At 42.2% G+C, this 22,343-nt stretch overlaps 1 protein-coding gene across 1 annotated transcript in view; it reads left to right on the top strand.

Moving 5' to 3' along the window:
• Nucleotides 1-22,343, top strand: part of KIF5A (kinesin family member 5A) — a 660,796-nt gene that overhangs the window by 426,748 nt on the left and 211,705 nt on the right. Inside the window, exons 12-13 of the mRNA XM_086966580.1 lie at nucleotides 12,607-12,782; nucleotides 15,057-15,125. Coding sequence (XP_086822706.1) covers nucleotides 12,607-12,782; nucleotides 15,057-15,125 — 245 coding nt within the window. The remainder of the gene's footprint in view (nucleotides 1-12,606; nucleotides 12,783-15,056; nucleotides 15,126-22,343) is intronic.

Here is a 22,343-nt window from a genome sequence, read left to right as displayed (position 1 = left end):
GGAGGGGGGTTGCGGGGGAGTGGGGTGGGGTAAGGAGACAGAGCACACCACAGTTGGGCACTTCTGGGGCCTTAGACATGGCGCATATTGGAATGCACAAAATAAAAGGATACCAGGGCTGGACTCTGGAGGGTTTGAAGACAATAGCAAAAATATGTTTATTGATGGGCTGGATAAATGGTTAGGACAGCCAGTAGATGTATTTTAATGTGTACAAGAATAATTACAATTAACGTGTGTGGCTTGAATGATCGACTTAAGAGGCAACGAGTATCAGCAGTATTGAGAGGTTCACGTGCGGACTTTATATGCTTACAGGAGGCACACATTGAAGGAACCAAAGGGTTTTTATTGGAACAGTTAGGGTATCACTTGTTGGCTTACTCAAAGCAGGGGGCTAAAACTAGAGGGGTGGCTATACAGTCCAGATTTAACGATGTCCTAGTTAGGAAGGAGCTCGAGGATCAATGGGGAAGGTGGGTTTTAATAGAATGTTTGCTAAATGGGGGCTGGGTCACTTTGGGGTCAATTTATGGATCAACTGAGGATGACCCAGAGATATTTTCCTTTTTAGATTTAGCATTATCAGCATGGGCACCACATGTGATTCTTTGTGAGGACTTTAATATTAATGGCGTAGGAGGTCTTGGTTTAGAACCAACAGAGAAATACCAGGGGCGGAAGAAGAAAGTCTGTCATGCAATTTTAAGTTTAGCAAGAAATAATGCGTTAGTAGATGTATGGACAAAATTGAAGCCCCACGACTTTGGGACAACCTACTACTCCGCACCCAATAAGGTGTGTGTCAGGTTAGATTATTGTTTGATTTCTAATAGTTTGTTGGTAAATTCCCAGATCGAAAAACTGCCTTGGATTATCTCAGACCATAATCTTTTAGTTTTCTCTTTAGACACTACAAGGAAAGCCAGGTCTGAGCGTATGTGGACCTTTGAGCGGGGGTTATTAAAGGATAATAATTATGTACACCATATGAAAGATTGGATTAAAGCGTATTGGGACATCAATAGGGGTAGTACCTCCTCAGGAGTCACTTGGGATGCCTTTAAGGCAGGTGTCCGCGGTGAAACATTAAGCTTTAGTTTTTTTAGACAAAGGCAAGAGCGGGTAAGGGCTATAGAATTGACTAGGGTCCTCACAGAGGCTGAGGAGGAGTTGGCAGGGCTCTCAACAGCAGGTGCACCCTTATAACAGGTACTTATTAAGGTGGATAAGGCAAAAGCTGAGGCAGAGGAGAATATTGCTAGTAAGGTGGCTACCACATATCTAGCAAAAAAAGAAAATTGCTATAAATTTAGTGAACGAGTGGGCCACACCGTAGCAGTTCGCACAAGGCAAAAAGCAGCTCTGGGTGAGGTTAAAGGGATTACCGATAGCTCTGGGCACTTGTTCACGGATTCAGTAGGAATTTGTGAGGTTTTCAGACAGTTTTACTCGAAATTATACGATGAAGAACAACCAAAAGATCCCTTGGAAATTCAATCTTATCTTAGTGATGTCCCTCCCCCATATTTTTCTCAGGAGAACAGAGATGTGCTTGACTCCCTCTGGAGGCGGAAGAGATTTTAGCCGCCTTGGCGAGGTTACTGTCAGGTAAGGAAGCAGGGACCAGCAGGCCTGACCAGATACTGATACTGATTGAATTCTATAAAACTTTTCATGATGTAATCTCCCCGGACTTGATTGCTACAATGCAACAGGCTCAGGTAGGGAGTTTTATTCCCAAAACTTGGGCGGGAGCAGACATTGTAATTATTTTGAAAAAAGGGAACCCATCTACAGAACCGGGGTCTTACAGACCAATAACATTGATGAACTCCGACGCAAACATTTTCTCCAAAATCTGGGCCGTTAGGTCATCAAAGGTTATAGATACATTGGTTAGTGTAACTCAACATGGATTTATTCCAGGAAGAGGTATGACCCAACATATCCGGAGAGTCATCACTTTATTTGATGCCACAGAAGTTCCAGGAGACCCGATGTCTGTTATGTTGTTGGATGCTGGAAAAGCATTTGATCGGGTCTCCTGGGACAACCTCTGGTCAACTTTAAGATGGTCGGGCATTGGGGAGGGCTATATCCAGGCCATTCAGGCGTTATATTCAGCTCCCACAGCACGCGTCCGGGTGAATGCTGAATGCACGAAGGGTCTAGAGATTAAACCGGGTACAAGACAGGGCTGTCCGTGCTCGCCGCTGCTTTTTGCGCTGTATATAGACCCCCTGATTAGTAAATTGGAGGTGAATGATAGGATCCCTCCTATAAAGACCAATGGTGGTGAGTGTAAAATCCTGGCGTACGCCGATGACGTGGCAGTTGTCACTCCAGCACCTACAGAGGCTATAATGGAGGTTAAGATTGATCTGCGGGGTTCAGACGAGTCTCTGGATATGCCATCAACGGACCTAAAACACAGATAATTAAGAATGAGAAGGTGGTTTGTTCAAATTATCGGGTAGTGGAATCTGGAGTTTACTTGGGGATTAATATCTCTACGGATATCGACAAGGTGGTGGGCAAGAATATAGAACCCATAATTAATAAAGAAAAAAAAGACCTAGATAGATTCCACAATCTCCATCAATCTATAGTAGGGTGTTCTAATATCATCAAAATGATCCTCTTACCCAAATTTTTATACCTCTTTAGGGCAATCCCACTTATATTTGAGGCAAAATGGTTCGGTATTTTAGATCAGCTAATAAACAGATTTATAAGGGCACATGCCAAGACGAGAAGGGTTTTCCCATTCATGGCACTCCCTAGGGACAGAGGTGGTTGGGCTGTCCCTGATCTTAAAATGTATTACTGGGCAGCAGCTTTGCAGTATATGTCTGGGCTTGTAGGGGGAGGTACATCAGAGATGGAGGACACTCTAGGCTCTATGCTATATATTCAATATTGCTGAAAGGGGAGGCAGAGAATGTCTTTTTGAAATATACAGACCCCAGCTATTTTAAGAGAACAGTGCTTAAGACCTTGATGGCTGCACATAAGATATGGACATCGTTTAGGAAAAAGTGTGGTTTGGGGAGGTTTAATGCATGTACCGGGCTATATAAGAAAGATTCCCTTCCTGTGGAAACTTTTGCAGATTCTGTCTTTACAGATTGGGGGCGGCGGGGGTGATGAAAGTGGGGGATTTGATGGGTCCAAATGGAATGTGCCAGTTTTCTAATATCCAGCAGCTCTATAGGGTAGAGATAAAGAACTTTAATAAATATTTACAAGTCAGGAGTTTTTTAATAACTAAAAGAGGAGGGCCAGCTGGGTTTGGGAAAAAGTCAATTATGGAGGTTATAAAAGGTAGGGATAGTTACACGATCAAAATACTCTATGCCGAGTTGATTGTAAGTGGAGAGGATGACTTAAGAAAGTATGAAAGTAAGTGGGCTGAGAAACTTGGGGTAGGGCATGAGTGCTTCCATCTTTCACTAGAACTAGCACAAAATATTCTTTGCTCAGCAGCACTCCAGGCCCAGCATTATAAAACAATCTACTCATTATACTATACGCCTGCTAGGATTGCGCAATTGGGGGGGAACAATTGGTATCATTTGCCCTCGATGTAACAGCACAAACACTGAGATAGTGCATGTTTTTGCCACTTGTTCACATTTACTTCTCAGTGCTATAGAATCCTTTTTAGAGAGATCACTTGGAATTGAGACTACCCTTACACCATCAAGGATTGTGTTAGGAGTTGATCAGGATGGTACAGATAATTCAGCATGTTATTTCATATTCCTGGTTATGGCAGTGTTACGATTGTGTATTGCCTCAGCGTGGCTTGACCAAATAAATACCACCTACCTTTCATCAATGGCTGGCTAGATTCCTTTCCGGTTATAAACTTGAGAAAGGGATATATGCAAGGAGAGGTAAAAGGGGAAGAAGACTAGGGTTATGAATAATAATTGGAAGGAAAGGCAGGAAACAAGTATTTAGGTATTTTTCCTTTGTTTTATGTTTCTTTTCTCTCTCCTTTTCTTTATGGTTATGTTCTACTTAGGCCATTTTGGTTTCATCTCTTTTTTTTGTGTACACTTATTGTAACTTCATAAGTTATGAAATGTTAACTCCAGTGCCTATATGAGTTTAGGGTGTTATGCTTTCCTTTGAATTGGTGTTACCTTTTGTATATATTGCAAGTTGCCTATTTTGATTGTTGTATACTGTGCTCTGTAAAAAAGGGGAGACATATTCAATAAATATATATTTTTTAAAAAGGACTGTATGGGCATTTTGAAAGAAGCGTTTAAATGGAAACACTTCTATTTGTGGTATGTACAGAATGGCTTATACCCTACCAATGGGCAAGAGGCAGTAATTTTGCCTTGTCTCCTACACGTCGCCATATCAGGCCAAAAATTCTCTTCCATAAAGGTATACCTGGCGGTAATTACGCCATACAGGCGGTCACCTTCCAACCTTCTTTCTTCTAATTGCAAGTGGTGAAGAATTTCCTGCAAGGGTTAAAGAATGTTTACCCTCCTATCCAAACTCCTTCACCTCCCTGGGAGCTAAATCTGGTTCTGTCCAAACTCATGACCCCCATTTTTGAGCCTATTAACAAAGCATCCCTCCAACACTGTACATGGAAGGCCGCTTTTTTGGTAGCAATACCTTCTGCCCGCAGGGTGAGCGAGATACAAGCTCTCTGTTCCGAGGAACCGTACACGTTTTTTCTCCACAACTGAGTCGTTCTGAGGACCCACCCGCCTTCCTTCCGTAGGTGGTGTCAGACTTCCACGATAACCAATCTATCTTGCTGCCTACCCTTTTTCCTAATCCCTCTTTAACAGCTGAGAGATCGCTTCAGTCTCTAGACTTGAAAAGGGTTTTGAAATGCTACTTGGACAAGTCTAAAGGTATTAGGAAATCTGATCAACTTTTTGTAAATTATGGTTCCGTCAGAACGTTTTTTTCCCAGCCTTTAAGTGTTCCATCTCCAGATGGATACCGTCATGTATCAATCTGTCTTATCAGTTGAAACAGAAGCCGCTTGGTTCTATTCACGAGGCTCATTCCACTAGAGGGAAGGCAGCTACAGTAGCTTTTCTGAACAAAGTTGTGGCCTCCTGCTTTGGCATCATAAGGATGCTCCATAAAGTGCCCACCTCTGCTCCCCTTCCAAGCAAGAAATCTTATGGTCCAGGCTCTTATTCTTTCACGCCTGGACTACGGGAATGCCCTATATCTTGGTGTGCCGAGTTCTGTCCTCGCTAAACTCCAAACAGAGCAAAACTGCGCTGCAAGGATTCTCGTGGGGATTCCAAACTGGCAATCTGCAAAACCCGCCATGAAATCCCTCCACTGGCTCCCAGTTCGGGAGAGAGTTCCCTTCAAGGCTTTGCGCATTACATACAAGATGTTAGGAGGAAAGGGACCAGCAATTAACTCATAAATGGTCCAGCCTTATCGAGCAAACAGGCGGCTGCGCTCAGATGAGCTATACTTGGCCGTCGTTCCCAGAATTAAGAGGGCTAGAAGCGGTGGCCGGTTATTTTCGTACCACGCCGCCAAACTATGGAACTCCCTTCCTTTTCATCTACGAAAGAAATCCAATGATATGGCCTTTCGTAAGTTGCTGAAAACGTGGCTCTTTCCTAAGTGATTCTTGAGGCCTCAGTTTAACTGCTTCAGCGCTGGGATGCCTCCGGGAAGCTACGTGCTCTTTAAGTGCTATCTCTTTCAGTCATTCATTCATTCAATTTACCGATTGCTAAGATCTGCAAAGCAGCCACTTGGAAAGCAATACATTAATTTACGAGGCACTAGTGTCTCAACTCGGATACCAAAGCAGTCACTCAAGTAGGCCAAGCCTCCTTGAAAAAAACTGTTTCAATGCTAAGTCGGCTATGATAATTTGGTTGGTTCACCTCCTTTTTATCTGCAGGTGGAGGATGGGCTTGTTATTCGATTCAGTGCTTATGACTATAGATGAGGATCCCCTGCAAGAGAAGGATAAGTAACTTACCTGTAATCCTAGTTCTCTTTCAGGTGTATCCTCATCAAAGTTATAAGCAACCCACCCGCCTCCCCAGGCAAATGAGATTTTTCTGCAAACCATATCTTTGTGCCCTGACCCTCGGGTCTTCACAAAGAACAACTGACCTAACTGTCACCCTTGAGGCATGATGGGAAGCTGGGGGTCATGGCTGCCTTAAAGGCACGGTGCCAGTTTTTTTGTTTACAGTTGCTTCCATTTTCTATGCTACTGTTTTTTCAATGCAGTCTATAGGCTAATAATGACTGCTGTTTTGCAGATGGAGACAGTTCAACTGATGCTTTTTATCCTGTTGTCTATATTCTATATTATATGGTGGCAAAAACCGTGTTTGTCAGTGCATTGATTACCTTTGTGTGAAAAAATTATATATATATATATATATATATATATATATATATATATATATATCAAGCTCGCATTCCTCTGATAGACAAAAGAATAGACTGCACTCCGTGCAAGAAGTTATTTCCGTATATCAAGCAGGACGCGTTCGGTTTCACACCTTTTTCCGAACTGTTGCAGCACGTAAACATTGGCCACCATATAAAATAATCGAGTATCAAACAATATATAGAGCTATATATATATGGTTTCGTATATATTTTTTATAGTTTTTTCATATATAATTTTTATAGTTTTCCGGGGTCCGCGCGCATGGGAGGGAATATTCAGTGCTTATTACTTTGATGAGGATACCCCTGCAAGAGAAATCAACCATGTATATTTATAGAGAACTATTTATATGCCAAGATGTTACTGAGATTGTATTTAAGGGCTAAAATTACGGGAATTTATTATCAATGTTGACTTTTAAATGTGCTCTGTTTTATTATTGCACAATTTGAAGAATGAACTTGATTAATTGATTGTGTTTGAGTTACTGATGAGTTTTTTGATTTAGCATAAGTCATTTTTTTTATTATAACTTGGCAAGGGAGATTGATCTGTTGATGATTTTTTATTAATGTTTTTATGCTGTGTATTCTTTTATGGTTTTTATTACCCGAATAAAGAATGATTGACTGAGTGACTGACATGTACAGCAAACAGAGACAATGTATGAACGGCATGTTAATTTGGAGAAAATGTGGTCTCTAGGAAGGATTGATGTTTATTCTTTCCTCCAAATGAGCACAAACCTAACCAACTCAATAACACAATCTAGCAAAGTTAGGTAAGGCTTAAACATATGGCTTCAAATATGCTCAGAAAATTAAAATGGCATTATTGGGTTCAAGGTCCAGGGGTCTCCCACTTAAATACAGTGTTGGAATGCATTAAATGAGGTTGTATGATGAAACCACGCATGCCATTGCCACACATGCCTTTACAACATGCCCATTACAACACGTGTCTTTATCATGCATGTCTTTACTATGAAAATGTTTAATACGCATGTGCCTTTACCACACATGCCTTTACAATGATAATTAAATATTTTGCAGGTAGTAAAAGCCCTTTAAATATATATTTTTTCTAGATGTGAGGTTAAAAGTACAGGAGGGCAAGATCCAAAGCAAAGCATATTGTAAGGACACTGCCGAAAACAGTGTCCGACATTATAGTAGTTTTCACCCCAAGAAATTGATTACTAGCATTCCCTACAGGAAGACGTTTTAAGACTTTGCAGTACTGAAACTAAATTTGTCACACAGATAGTGGGCCTTAAAAAAGTTTTAGAGAAAGAGGCTATTTGAATATAATCCTAGATTTGGCAGCAAGAAAAGCTATTCCCTTGACAGGGAAGCAATTGCTTCAACTGAATGAGAGCAGAAGATCGAAAAAACAGTACATCTGTTTCATCACTACATATAATGGTTGCTCGCAAAGATTTTATAAACCTATGTGTAAACATTGGGCGCTTCTCAAGAGTGATACAGTCCTGAGTTACCTGCTAATCCAGCTATCACATTTAGTAAAAGAAAATCCTTGAGAGATGAGCTCACACATGGTGAGTTCCATAATCAGGGAACCTCGTTACGACCTGCAAAGACTTCCACAAATGTGGAAAGTGCAAAGTGTGCAGATATATCTCCCACACCTATGTTTATCATACTTCTAATGGACATAAAAGACAGAATGGACAATTTTCAAACTGTGCCTTGGACTTCTGTATATATGTCCTGGCATGGTCATTTTATTGAGGTATGTGGGAAGAACTATTTTTCCATTAAAGAAGTAGGTTTTGGATCACCAACGGGTAATCAGGAACCTTGATTTTACCTATCAAGTGGTACAGCATTTTGCTGATAAACATCAGAGTAATGTATCCAAATTAAATTTCTTTGTGATTGACAGAGTAGAGAGATATATTAGAGAGTGGAGCAAGATGAGACAATTTGAAGACAGCCGGAGTTCAGATATATTATGGACTTTCCTACCACATTTCCCTTAGGGATCAATAAGGATGAAGAAATGGATGTCCATGTGGGCTAGAGGCATTGGCCTGGGTACAGGCTGACAACATGGCTAGGAGTGTGTTAGAAACGGGTAGCGTGGTGCAGAGCGGGCGGGCCAAACTCCTGAGGAAATGTGTAAAGCATCCGCACAGCACACACAGGCGACCCACAAGGCACACTACAAAAAGAGACTCCACACCAGGTTGCATGAAAAATAACTTGTGTATTTATAACACATTTAGAATGCAGAACACAGGTGCATATCTTCCGTGCCAGCCGGCACCGGGTAACCATACAAAGCAGACTATTTACAAGGCAGTACACAATATCATCAGTAAAGGTAAAGTCCATCAATGGATGGGTAACAGCCAGCAGCTACGGGCAATACTAGTCACTGGGCAACATCATATTTGCATAAACCAAGTAGGCATAAACAGGTCGCCTCATAAAATTAGGGATAAATCACCATTGCTGTAGCCTGGAATGGAAACATCAGGCTAGGCATAGTATGCAGAGTAGCATTGTAGCCTTAGGGGAAAAGAAACCATAAGCATTAGGCATAAAAGGTAAGCATCATGATAGCGCTGGAGCCCTCACCAGCTGCTAGACAGCAGGAATAAGAGTGTAGAGCTAAGTCCCACAAAAATAACGTTGCAGTGCTCTTCTTCCGCTGGCACTTGACATGTAGCACTCCTCTCTCCTGGCAATGTAGGGAGTGTGGCCCACAATACTCACCTCCTTGTAAATTGATACTTGTAAATTGATACTTCTGGGTACAGTCACTGCTGGAATCCAGTTGAAGCGCTTCACAGGCGCTAGTTCCCACCAACTAGTGCTGTAGCGCTCACGAGGCAGTAGGAGAGCAGCGGGCACTACTGGGCAAGATCAGCGGTCAGTGGTCACTCATCAGAACAGGGCTGCAGGTCCTAGGAACCGTCATCCTCTGTAACGTGGCACTCCTCCAGGCTCAGCAGTCTTTACTCCAGCAGAGGGGCTCTCCCTAGCCCTGTGGACAGCAGAGGGGTACAGTTGGGCACAGGGGCCAGCCCACAGGCCCATGTGGCGGTACCTCCTGGCAGAGTGTCCCCTCTCATTCAGGTCCCCGCTCAGAGTGAGCACATGGCATCCCAGCTCCGCTATTTATATGCCCCTCACCCCACCTACCAGACAGTGCCAAAAGCTTCTAGAAGCGTCTGAGGAAACTGGTCCTAACTGCTCTAGGGGGAGGTGTCCAGCACCCTGTCTGCCAGGTTTCCCTCCAAAAGCTGGGGTTGCTGGGAAACAAACAACTAGACTGGCAACCCAGCTTTGGCAGACAGGCACAAGCACACAGCAATGGCGTCCATTTTAAAAGTAACCCTTCTGCAAAGGTGAAAATAACTCTGTGCACGCCATTGCGCAGCATGTATCACTGCATCTCGCACCACACATGGCCTATACATTCCTCTACCATGGGGGAGATATCCTCTAATGGGGGGGGGAAGCGAACAATTCCAGGAGAAAGGGCCAAGTCCAACAGAGTTCAGAGTGTTATTCCATTTACCTCTTTACATTGTTCGTCAGGGTCATACTTTGAAAATCACATCTCTCTGTATGATCTCTCAAGTATTTCTAATGTATTCTAGAACTAATTGCAATGTACTGCTTTATCATGGGGTGAAAGATTTTCACAAATGAACAGAAAGGGTTTAAAAACAAAGCCCACGTACTTGTTTTTTAACCCTGTCCTCTTCCAGGGTTGCAGCTTCACACGATCATTGGGGAAGCTCCTTCACCTCACATCAGAGCAGTACCTGAGCCGGATGGAACCTCATAAGAGGGTAAAGCAGATACAAAGTAAACAAGCCCGGCCCGGGCAGAGATTAGTGGAAACCAGTTACCTCTCCCCCTAAATTGGGCTGTGGCTCACACTGCCTGGGGAACACAGAAGAGAAGTCTCTTTGGCTGTACAGCTAAGAGCAAGCTGAAGTGCCAGAGCGATTCAATCAGAGAGGAGCTTCAAAAAGCGTGGCTTTAAATATAATACACTTACCTGCAAATAATTACATTTTCGTTGTTAAGGCATGCGTGGGAAAGGCATATTCATGGTAAAATGTGCTTAGTAAAGGCATGCATGGTAAAGACGCCTGCCCGCATTGTAATGTTTGCGTGGTAATGGCATTGCATGGTTTCGGCCTCGTTGTAAAGGCTGTTTCCAATGAAATGACATACTGAAATCTCACCCACCATGCTGCTGCAAAAAACTTGAGTGGTATAGAAATGACCAGTTAATGATCCTGACGCACGAGACGTGCAGGAACAGTGATTGTAATGAGCTCACACCCCCTCTGTTTTTCCCCAAGATGTCTGGCAGACACAGGGGGCTTGAACAGGAAGATTAGTGGCAGAGACAGTACTTGCCATGGGGCAGAAGGAGATAGTGTGAAACACAGGTTGAACTGCTGACAAAACTCATTAGTCTTTCCCCTCATGTACAGTGTTCAAGGATTTCGAAAAGAGGAGGCTTAATCAAAAGCTTCCCTGAGACCCTGAAGCTCCTGCTGCTCTAAGTGTAGATCATTATTTTCCCTCTGATGTTTTTCAAGGCCAGTCAAGGGGTGGCCCAGAGTGAATAAGGAGGTGGTTTCAGAAGGAGTGGGCTAGTGTTTCCCAAAGCGGAATGATCAGAAATGTGTGCGCGTCTGTGAGAGAAAACCAGGAATATTTCCGAAATTATTCAAAGGCACATATACTCACTGAGTTGGTTGTGCTCTTTGATTTGATATCAACATCAGTAGGCCTTTTAACATTGAGATATCTCTTATTGGTCGGTAAGTCAAGTACAGTGCGATTTTAATTTCCTCCTCAGCGAGATGTTTGATTGAGATTGTTCCTCATGTCTAATCTGATGAAAGTCTCTTCTTTATGGAATGCTGGTAAGATTTAACTCAGAAACTAAAAGGTGATGGGTGGAATGCTTGCAAAAGTCTTAGACAGTGGCAGTCATTCAAGGCTCTATTGCAGCTCATCGTTTTTTGCCTAGCTATCGACTAGTGATGTGCAAATTGGACTTCGTCCTGCCCCAGTAGGATCTGTCCAGCCTGACCCGCCATATCAGCTCCATAAAATAATGGACTAAAAAGCAGTCCAAGTGATTTCCAGTAGCTAACAATTCTGCAAGCGTTCCATCCATCACCTTTGTGCTTGAGAGTTACCTTGCGACCTGGTGTATAACAGTACCTACAGCTGTAGCGGAATATTCCATTACATTTATGGCAGAGTCTAGGGAGGCGAGGGCATTGACAGAAATTTGTGCTGGTCATAGGATTCAAATAGAGGTAATAAAGACAGGATTCAACTGCAATGATAGTTTTATGGAAATTAATAGACAGGTCAGTGTTCCTGAGGGTGTTAAAGAAAGATCCCATTTAATTTTTTTAAGACTAGGAGCATAAGGCTAAGACCTAGCAATACCACAGCACACAGGAACAGAACATGTTATAAAATTCATTGTTTCCACCCACTGCGCTCAGATAAAAATGAACAAAAGTACTCAAGGGAGATTGCTCGCACTGAAGTTGCTGGGACAAGGCAGTTCAACATGTTTCTACATCCATGGAGGCCAAGAGTGCGGTCAAACCAAGATGTTTGAGGTGGGAACAAGTTGATTATAAGCCATTACCAAGTTATCACACTGAATGGCTAGCAAAGCCACCTCTGTTCAATGATTCAGGTGGCAATTTGACTGGCAGCTAAATACTACAAAGAACCGTGTTCAAGACCCCCAAATTGTACCACGGGCTGAATAAGTAAAGATTTGTGTTCATGGTACTGGCTAGTTGAATCTATGATATCTAAACTGAAATGGCTCTGGGAAGATACTGGTCCCTGCTGCCCAGCTGTTGTTACATTTCTACTTGAGGAAACTAACATAAGGAGAAACATACATGTTTGACCCGTCGGGTTGGATTGCCGGAAGCCGACTGAGTCCTTTCAGAGATTCATTGTTCTAGATCAATTGCAAGCTATTATAGACCACTGCTTTCTCCTCAGGTACACTGTGTAAACCTCCAGAAGACAGAACTGGTTATGCTCTTCTATGTTATTTTGCCAGCTCTGTAAAGTTGCTCTGTTGTTATGGTTGGTGCCAGACACATGTTCCTCACACATTTCCTACTTGGTCTCTTTGTGAAGGAGAGAATGTGCCTGAGACGGAACAGCTCATGGATGACGAGAAGCTGGTTCCGGACACATGCGATGAGACCCCAGTTAATGACAACAACTCCTCCATCGTTATCCGGATCTCAGAGGAAGAGAGGCAGAAGTATGAAGAGGAGATACGTAAGATGTACAAACAGCTGGATGACAAGGTAAGTCTCTTTCAGAACAGTTACAGGGTAGAAAGGCTCTCTCTGCTCTTGGAAGAACGGGTCAAAGGATCCCACTTTGCTGCCTGAATGTGAAGTTGGGATTGTAGTTTTTAACTGCTAAAGTCTGCTTTTCATCTCTTTCTGAGCGTGCAGAGATGCTGTTTTGGGTGTTTAATAACCAGGTCATTGCCTGGAGCTGAGACACGTTTTCTCTGGCAAGGTCAGACATCGGTCCCACAGTGTCTATTTACACAAGTTTTGGTTTAGTGGCCCGGCCAGTGGGATGAAGAGCCTTGCTGCTGAGGTGACAAGATACATAGCCATTATCATCTAGTGGGTGTCTGGAGAGGTCGAGTTACAGGGTCATGATCTGCTAGTGGGGTCGCTAATCAGAAATACTTTACTGAGGTGTCAAGGGGCACCATTGTCCAATGGGGGTTCTACTACATCATTGACAGGGTGTTAAAGAATAGGTTATCAATGCAACCAAGAGGAGAGTTTGCTCAAAAAAAGGACAACTGAGCCTCAGGCACGGCCCGTGCCGGGCGTTATACTGGGTCGGTGACGTCAGGCAGGGGAGGGTCAGGTTGGGGGGGTTGTAAAATGCGGGATATGGACCATTAGAGAAAAGTACCGAAAAAAATAATAAAACGAATTTCGTTGCCCACGCTGCATCACATTTGGCGATGCAGCGTGGGCAACGATTTTCGTTTTATTTATATTTTTCAGTACTTACCTCTAATGGTCCATATCCCGCATTTTACAACCCCCCACCCTGACCCTCCCCTGCCTGACGTCACCGCCCCAGTATAACGCCCGGCACGGGCCGTGCCTGTCGGTCTTGCTGTCTCCCGGGTTTCTCATCATTGGTGTTGCTTACAGGATGGCAACCTACAGGTCAAGGAAAACACGAATTAAAAATATACTAGGAATATTGTTCTACTTATGTAGTCCATTTTATCCCTGCAACTTGAAGTTAGTACTGTACGTGTCTCACTGTGATCAGCGGTGTTGCTTCCTAATACTCATTCCCTATCTTTGCTCGCCCCAAAGTAAAGTGAGTTGCTACTAAGAGTCCAGTACGAACTCTCAGCTCTAAAAACGAATGGACAGCTACCAAAATACATTCATTTGAAGTGTGCTGGCTCAAAAGTATAAAACCAATAATCTGGAGTTTGTTCAGAAAATGTTGACATGTTTCACTGCTTGCCAAAAACTTTTTCAGAATGATCAGGACTGAGATCAATTACATGGACCCATCCTTGGGTATGTCATGCAGCAATGCTCAGAAGGCAGGGGAGGGTCTCATTGCTTTAGCACCTTGAACACCATTGGAAGAGAAGTCACCAAAAGAAGCAATGGGAGGAATGTCCATGTAGAAAAAGTAATTCTCTCAAAACTAGTGCGAATAAAGGGACAGGGCCTGTTCATTCACTAAGTGTTGAGGCAAGGGACAAACTCCTTAATCAATAGGCTGTTTTCTTAGAATTTCCTAAATATGCACTTTGCAGCTATTCTTGAAGGAAGTACATGGACAGTGTTCTTGAAATAACATATTGGCCTATCATGCACATGTTTTCAGCCAATCACTTGCATGAGAACATTCTGTTGGAATGATGTTGTTGGAATGCATGCTGTGCCAGGATACAGGATACTTCTAAGGTAAGCGGGAAGCTCTCTCCATGCTAACACTGCAGGGGCAGAGTCCTGGAAAAACCTTCTGTTGTGAGAAAGATGCTTTGTTAGACAGGCAATCTATGTGTATCTCCGACAGTGAAAAGGTAAGTAATGCTTTTACATCTTTAACACTAACATTAAGCAAAAAAACCATGTTTGAAAAATAAAAAATGTCTTTGTATTTATTTTCACCTCAATGTAACCTGAGATTGATTTGTATATGCACAGAAATTGTTCCTAGCAATTAAAGTCCCTTGTTTGTGTTAGTGTTAGTGATACATCAAGAGAGTAAAGGAGAGTAAAAAGGTGAACCCCTTTCTGTGAATGCCTGGTTTGTATGCAGAAGGATTAATAGAGGAAATAGATGTTTAGATTTTTAGATTTGCCCAGACAGACGCTGAAATATAGTGATCAGATTTGAGTTACTAATCTGTATGACTGATGCAGCAACCATGCGACTTTCTTTCAAGCCAAAAAGTGAAGGAAGCTTAGTTGACCAGGTTTGCTTTCTATCAAAGTAGAACTTGTAGTGCTTGGAGGTGACCTCACCTAACTCCTTCAATGTCAACCCCTCTCATTTCTCTCCTGTGTGCCCAGGATGACGAGATCAATCAGCAGAGCCAGCTGGTGGAGAAGCTGAAGCAGCAGATGCTGGACCAGGAGGAGGTAGGAGAGCATCAAAGGCCTGGGGCCATGCAGGATCTGGTGGGGGAGGCTTAACCTGGTCTGGAACCAGAAATGCTAGATTCAAGGTCCACTGCGCCAACTGGCACCCGCCTTATCTGCTTGGGTATCGTTTGTGCTTTAGGGGCTTAAGCATGGCATGAGTAGTTAATGATGTCCACACAAACCTTCATGTAGGACATGAGTCACTGTAAATACCGATCATTTAGTAATGTATTCGTAGCAATCGATGATAATAATAGAGAACGAGCTCTACATGTTACAAAATTGACGTATGCTGTAGCATAATTCAATGAAAAGTGAGATTTTAAAAATTTGGCCCAATTCTAAGGCCCCATAATTCCAAGTCTCTCGTACTTTTGATGCATATGTATTAAGGTGTAATATTAAATAAAACGAATACCAATATTTAATCGCAGAATGCAGAACATAGCCTTCACCATTTCACTGTCTAAATCATCACATGTATATTGATTAATAGACCGCCAGGACCCTTAAAAAAGTCCTAAACTCCTTAACAGATGTAGTACCTTCATGTTTAATGAATACGACCAATTGATAGTAATGATGATGTTAACATACATTTTGATAGCCTTCAAGATTCAGCTGCACACACCATTATAGATGTTTTGGCAGACTTTCACCTTAAATTACTAGACACAATGATATACACAAGGCAACACGTACAGTAGATATTCGTGTGTGCTAACCAGACCATGTGGAACGGAAGACAGTTACTCCTTTAATGTGGACAGCTCATAAAATGGTCTTAATTTTATTATTTTTCCCATTTTCTATTAAAAGTCGAGAACTAAGAAACCACTCCTAAAGATTAGAGCATGAAAAACATTAAACAAACAAAAGTGGGACCCAAATTATGAATGACTGGTTAACTGCATACTTTGATCACCTTATCCCGGGTAAAGACATCATGATTAGGAGGCTTAAGCCCCAATCACCGTGTTACTATGAAAATCCAAACGAAGTCAATAACCATGTAAGAAATTTGTGTAAAAATGGCTAAAATATGGGTCTGAAGAAAATTGAAGACTCTTTAAACCTCAATTAGGGCACTACAAAAAACTGATTAAAATCTTCAAGCCCAACTATTATCATTTTTGTATTGTAGAGTAAAACAAATTCCAATCAGGTAGGGTTTTAAAATCTATAAAATCCTTTTCAGTCCAGAGGATGCCAAAACTATACCCCCCACCCCCTCAAGAGTTATGCAATAACATAGCTGACGTTTTGATATCTAAAATAATACAACTACGGACTAATTTAGAAAAGAAAGACTCAAGAACTTGCCATTCTCAGTCTGTGCCTTGATGTATGACCGATCACAACATTAGTACAGATCCAGCAAGATCCCAATTTGTATCCATTAACTTTATTCGTATTGAAAATCCCACCATGGAATAATTAAGAGGGATATGGTCAAAGGTTAGTTCTTCCTCCCATGTCAACTCTTGCCTGGTTATATATTTAAAAAAATTACTAACACAAACTTACTGGTTATTGCTGACTTTTGCAATCCATCCTTATGAGAGGGCGTTGTTCTTCCAGCCTGAAAAGAAGCACGGATCACTCCAATCCTGAAAGAAGCATCTCTTAATCCCCAGATAGCTAAGTATCGTCCCATCTCACTGCTCTCACTTATGGGCAAATTTACTGAGGCAGTAGTAAATACACATCGAAGCTCGATCCGGAGGAAAGGTAAGCACGTCGTCCAGTTCAGTCAAGCTTTAGAAAGCACAGAAACTACCCTTGTTAAAGCCTCCAATAGCATTCAGTAGATCATGGATGCAGGTGGGACAGCAGCCTCAGAACTACTTGAACAGTCAGCCACGTTTGACACTATCTACCATGCCATCTTGTTAGAGTGGCAGACAGAAATAGAACTAGAAAGTCACATTGTATTAAGGTAAATGATATAAGATGGTGTGAGAAAGCTGAATGAAACACACAATAGGAGTCAGCAAATTCCTAAGCAAAATGCTAGTTCTAGGCAATGTTCTAACGAAACGTTTATTAAGCTATGAGCAAGAGTTGAAAAGAAAGGTTCTTGAGGCCCAAACTAAATGTGAGCGTTTAAGAATAATGGCTTGGTACAAAAAGAAAAATTCACACATATCTATAGTAATATAATAAAGAGAGAGCCCAAACCTTTGAGGCGGGTAATCTCAGGAACCACAGCACCCATCACAACAGCCAATACAGCGTTGGAAAGGGCAGTTGCAGCAGAAGGACATAGGCTATGCAGATGCCCACCATATACATTTAAAAGGTAAAAGAACAGTGCCAGCAAAGTAGTCCCTTGTGGGCGTGTCTGCATTGTGCTGTGGGCGTGTGCTGGGGGCGTGACAAACGCTGGGGGCGTGTGGTACGTTCCGCCCTTCATGCCATGTCTTATATCGTATGCTGTGGGCGTGTGCTGGGCGCGTGGGCGTGTGCAGGGTGCGGGATTACTGAAAAAAAAGCGAGCGTTGTGCCCAATATTTCATTGTTTTTTCTTCCCAGGTTCTGTACATTCCAGCTCCGGGTGTTCACCCTGCTCCTTTTAAATACCCCTGCACTCCATAATCATAACCCACCCTTACTCCTTAAAATACCCCAACACCCTTAAACACTAACCCATCTTAACCCTATAAATATACCCTGTACCCCAAAACCCAAACCTATCTCTAAACCCTAAAAATACCCCTGTACCCCAGAACCCAAACCTAGCCCTAAACCCTATAAATACCCCTGTACCTCAAAACTCAAACCTACCCCTGAACCCTAAAAATACCCCAGTACCCCAAAACCCAAACCTAGCCCTGAACCCTTAAAATACCCCTGTACCCCACACCCAAACCTATAACTGAACCCCAAAAATACCCCTGTACCTAAAAACCTAGCCCTGAACCCTAAAAATAACCCTGTACCCCAAAACCAAAACCTACCCCATAACCCTAAAAATACCCCTGTACCCCAAAACTAGCCTTGAACCCTTAAAATACCCCTGTACCCCAAAACCCAAACCTACCCCATAACCCTAAAAATACCCCTATACCCCAAACCTAGCCCTGAACCCTAAAAATACCGCTGTACCCCATAACCCAAAACTATATCTGAACCCTTAAAATACCCAAACATTCCAAATCATATACCTCAGTACCCCAAAACATATAACCATATACCCATACTTACCTTATCCAAACATAAAAAAACATGCTTTTAACATTCAGGCATTTACAACTAATTTCGTTGTAAATGTATGCGTGGTAAAAGCATATAAAATGTAATGCCATGCGTTAATGGCATTGCTGAGTCATGGTACTTTTGTAATGAAAGTATGCGGAGTGATGGTATGCGGAAAGAAAGTTGCGGAATAATGGGTGTTTACCCTCCCCCTGTAAGTACATTGGTGGCACGGCGGCCCACATCTCCAGCAACATACTCATATTTTTTCACCACCGATTTGAAAAATGCACAGGTCTCTCTAATTGATGGCCAGCACGACATACACTTTTAGACAACCTCCCGCCACAAGTTCTAGAATTGCGAACTTTAGAGCTGGTGAGCTACGTTCGAATCTCTGCATCAGCTCAACATCCTGTGATTCCAGGTAAATCGCTTTGTCTCCCCGTGCCTACCACAAATGAATGTGTTCTTCTGTAATATAAATTGTGCTCATGCCATGTTGTTGAGTTCGTGCTATATATTATTGCAAGGAAAAATAAAGTAGGGAAACTTGAGTTCACACACTACTGAACGCGCACTCTTAAATGCATCAGCAGTGCACTGTGAATCGGCGCGTTTCACAGGCCTGTCACAGATAAGAAATGCTATCAAAATGAAATCCCACAAAACAATATACTATTGGCCGGCAGCAATTCATACCCGGACAACGTCGGGACGGGCTGCTAGTGTTTTATATTCTAAACACCAAAGTACATTTTCCCTACATTATTTGATTATTAATAACCTATTGTGTGTATTATTTATACATCACAAGGATTTCTTTTGCATTACAAGGTAGGCACATTTTCCTGCATGCTATTTCTTTTTTTTTTAAGTTCAGTAAGATTTTATTAAGTTTTAAGACACAATGAAAAGAATAAATACAATACAAAAAGGAGGAAGGAATTTTCAAGTGTAAATGATCAAAATTCAACCTGAAATGCATTTAAACTAAAATACACAATATTACCATATAATAATAAAAGAGAATCGCAATTAAAGAGAAAGGGTAAGGAGGAAAGGGAGGGAAAGGTAAGGGAAATAACATGTCATAGGATCATAAATTCATAAACTACAGAGTTACAATTGAAATGTAATGTAAAAATAGAACAAATGCTAATATATAACAATATCACTGCAAAACATATGAATCAATAGGAGACCAAAACAACTGAAATGAGTGTGGATTATGAGTAACGCCTTTAAGAGATAGCTGCGCACCTCTTCTCGTAAAGGTGATCCATGACCACCAAGTCTGCATGCTATTTCTAAGTGAAAGCCTTTCTGCAGAAGCTTTACACGCATTCTAAAAGTGCAGTTCGAACATGGCTTGCAAGTTGAATGTCAATTTTGTAACTAATGTCTTCCAAATCCCCATTCCAAAGCACTCTCTTAAACATTATTTGAGTATACCTAGATTGACAATATCAAGTCTTACGATATCAGTGATCATTCCAAAGATATTGAACAATATGCCTGAACAACTAAAAGATTAAAAACATTTAAAAAACATATACAAATGTTTTTTTTCTGATCTTAGTCTATAAGGCACAGCATTCTTGTGTTCAGTGACTCTTTCCTGGAATGGATCTGTAGCAATATAGCACTAGGATACCTTTTATTGAGGTATACATGCACCATATAAACTTAATCTTCCTTCATGCATAACATTAGTGTAATCTCAAGGCAGTGCTAAAGGTGTGCAAGCCACCACATTTATCCAAAGAGTGGCACTGGAACCAAGTCTAGGGTCCAGCTAGGCTCTAAGAGCCAAAGTATTATCCGAGCCCTCAAAAGGCTATTCATGGAATTCACAAAATGGATAACAGATACAAATGTCGCCACTTTAATTATAATGTTTAAAAAATAGTTCATTATTTTGAATGTTTATGTTTTTTACTGATACATTGCACTAATATATATATGCCACTTTTAGGTTTGGCTAACCATTACACTCATTTACACTCATTTACTTGCAGTTATTTACAAAGTTTACAGTTAAAGATAATGATGGACAGTGACACAAAGGGGCTAGTTACGATGTTGGGTGGACTTCAGTCCTCCCGACACCGCTTCAGTCCTGGGACTGACGGACCTCTGGTCAGTGGTCCTGACTGCCTAATTAGGATGCGACCAACCACTGTTCGGTCGCATTCCTACATTTCCCTATGGGAGCATGCATTACGGCCGTAAACCAGCCATAATATATGCTCCCATAGGAAAATGGGATGTGCTGATCATCCCTGCACCCCACGGCAGGCACCCCAAGGTTCCTGCTATGGAGGGCTGGGGTCAACGGGGGGCACCATATGTGGACTCTCGGCCCCCAACCGAAGGCCGCGCACCCGAGAGGGCCCTGCTGGGGTCCCACAAACACGATTTTCGACTTGGTTTCCATGTCGGACAGGCAATCATGGAAATCATGCTGAAACCCGTACATCGTAATCCCAAGGGCAGAAGGGCCCGAGTTTTGGGATCACGAGCCAGTTCAAACTGGCTGACGAGCTCCTTGAGCCTGTCGGAAGCCAGCCGGAATGACCAGCCAGTTTCGTTTCCGACCGCCAGCAATGTAATGTAGCTCTCTTAAAGTAAGAAAAGGGGCTGATTACGATGCGGCCCGGAAGGCTCTAACCAACGGCTGAAGACTTTAAGGGCTGCATCGTATTTGGCCCCAAAGTTGTTTGCCCAGGACCTCACAATTTGGCCAGGTGTGGAAAATTGAATGTTAGTCCAGGTTTCTAGTCGCACAGTCTGCAGTTCAGCACTGGGAGTTAACTCCTGTCTTCAGACTGACAGAAATGGACAATGCTCAGAGCAGAGTGGTCTTTCAGGAGCTAAATTATCACACTCTTTCAGTAAGCTCAATGAACTTGACTTACGCTTTATAAAAATCCAATAAATGGCCCTGATATTAAATAAGAAATTGTTCTAGGAACATGTTTGGTAAACCGAGTTTGATTCCATTACAAAAGCTTACCTTCAAATTTAGTAAGTAGTTTTCTAGCGATCCACAAGGATTAAAAGGTGGATATTTGTTGTTCTCCATGGAAATCCCGTAAATGCAAGTAAAACACAGAACTCCAGTGGCAGCAGTATCACCGACTTTCCCTGACTTAACACACAAAACTAATTGAGAGAAAAACTCTGTACCTCAATAGAGGCAATGCAACAGATTAACAAGATATAAACCATTTAAAGTGGTATGGAAAGTACACTCGTGTTAACAGTACTGCAATGCAAAATTTATCAGACGCAGGTTGCTTGACCTAGTTTAATGTTTTTGTTCCACATGTTATTAAAATTGCAGGTTAAGTGGAAGGAAGAGGAGAGAAATGCGAACTTTATTCACATTTGTTCCAGCAATTCCTTTACTTTGCCGAATTTTTGTTATTAATTAGCACTTGTAAGGTATATTATTAGTCATTAGTATGGCACTGCAGAGCCTTTTGTTGCCCGCGGATTGTCTATTCTAGGTTGTTTTCTTTTCTAAACTGCACAAGCAAGGAGAAAATCCGTCATCTGTTTCGTCTGTAGCTAGCCCTTCAATTGTACCCCAAAGCCGAACCAGAGCAAGACCTTTGAGCTGACCCAGGCTTGAACCTGCCTTGGCTCATCCACCTATATGGAATGCAATGCATTATTCGTCCATTCCTCTCATTAAGAATACATAAAAATTGATGGCCAGTCTCTCAAATTTTCAAACTAAGTAAATTATGAAATACGTGTACGCCTTTCTTTTAAACTCAGGTCTTAAAGTCTTTTTTTTATAACCAGCTTTTTTGCAGTGGCGGCTGCCATAAATGAAGGGTGGTAAGGCTGGTTGGGTCGCCCCGGGGGGGGGGGGGGGGGGGTTGGGGGGGTTAGAAATGTAAAAAAAAATAAATTTTTAAAAACGTTCCTTTTGCCGACTGCCGCCTCCAGCTATTGTGTCTCATCCTCCTGCCTCTCCTCTTCTTCCTGGGTCCCAGCAGCCCC

Source organism: Lissotriton vulgaris, chromosome 1_1 (assembly GCF_964263255.1).
Source record: "Lissotriton vulgaris chromosome 1_1, aLisVul1.2, whole genome shotgun sequence".
Taxonomy (NCBI): domain Eukaryota; kingdom Metazoa; phylum Chordata; class Amphibia; order Caudata; family Salamandridae; genus Lissotriton; species Lissotriton vulgaris.
The sequence above is the reverse complement of the archived record's forward strand: the minus strand, read 5'-3'. Positions and strand labels throughout refer to the sequence as shown.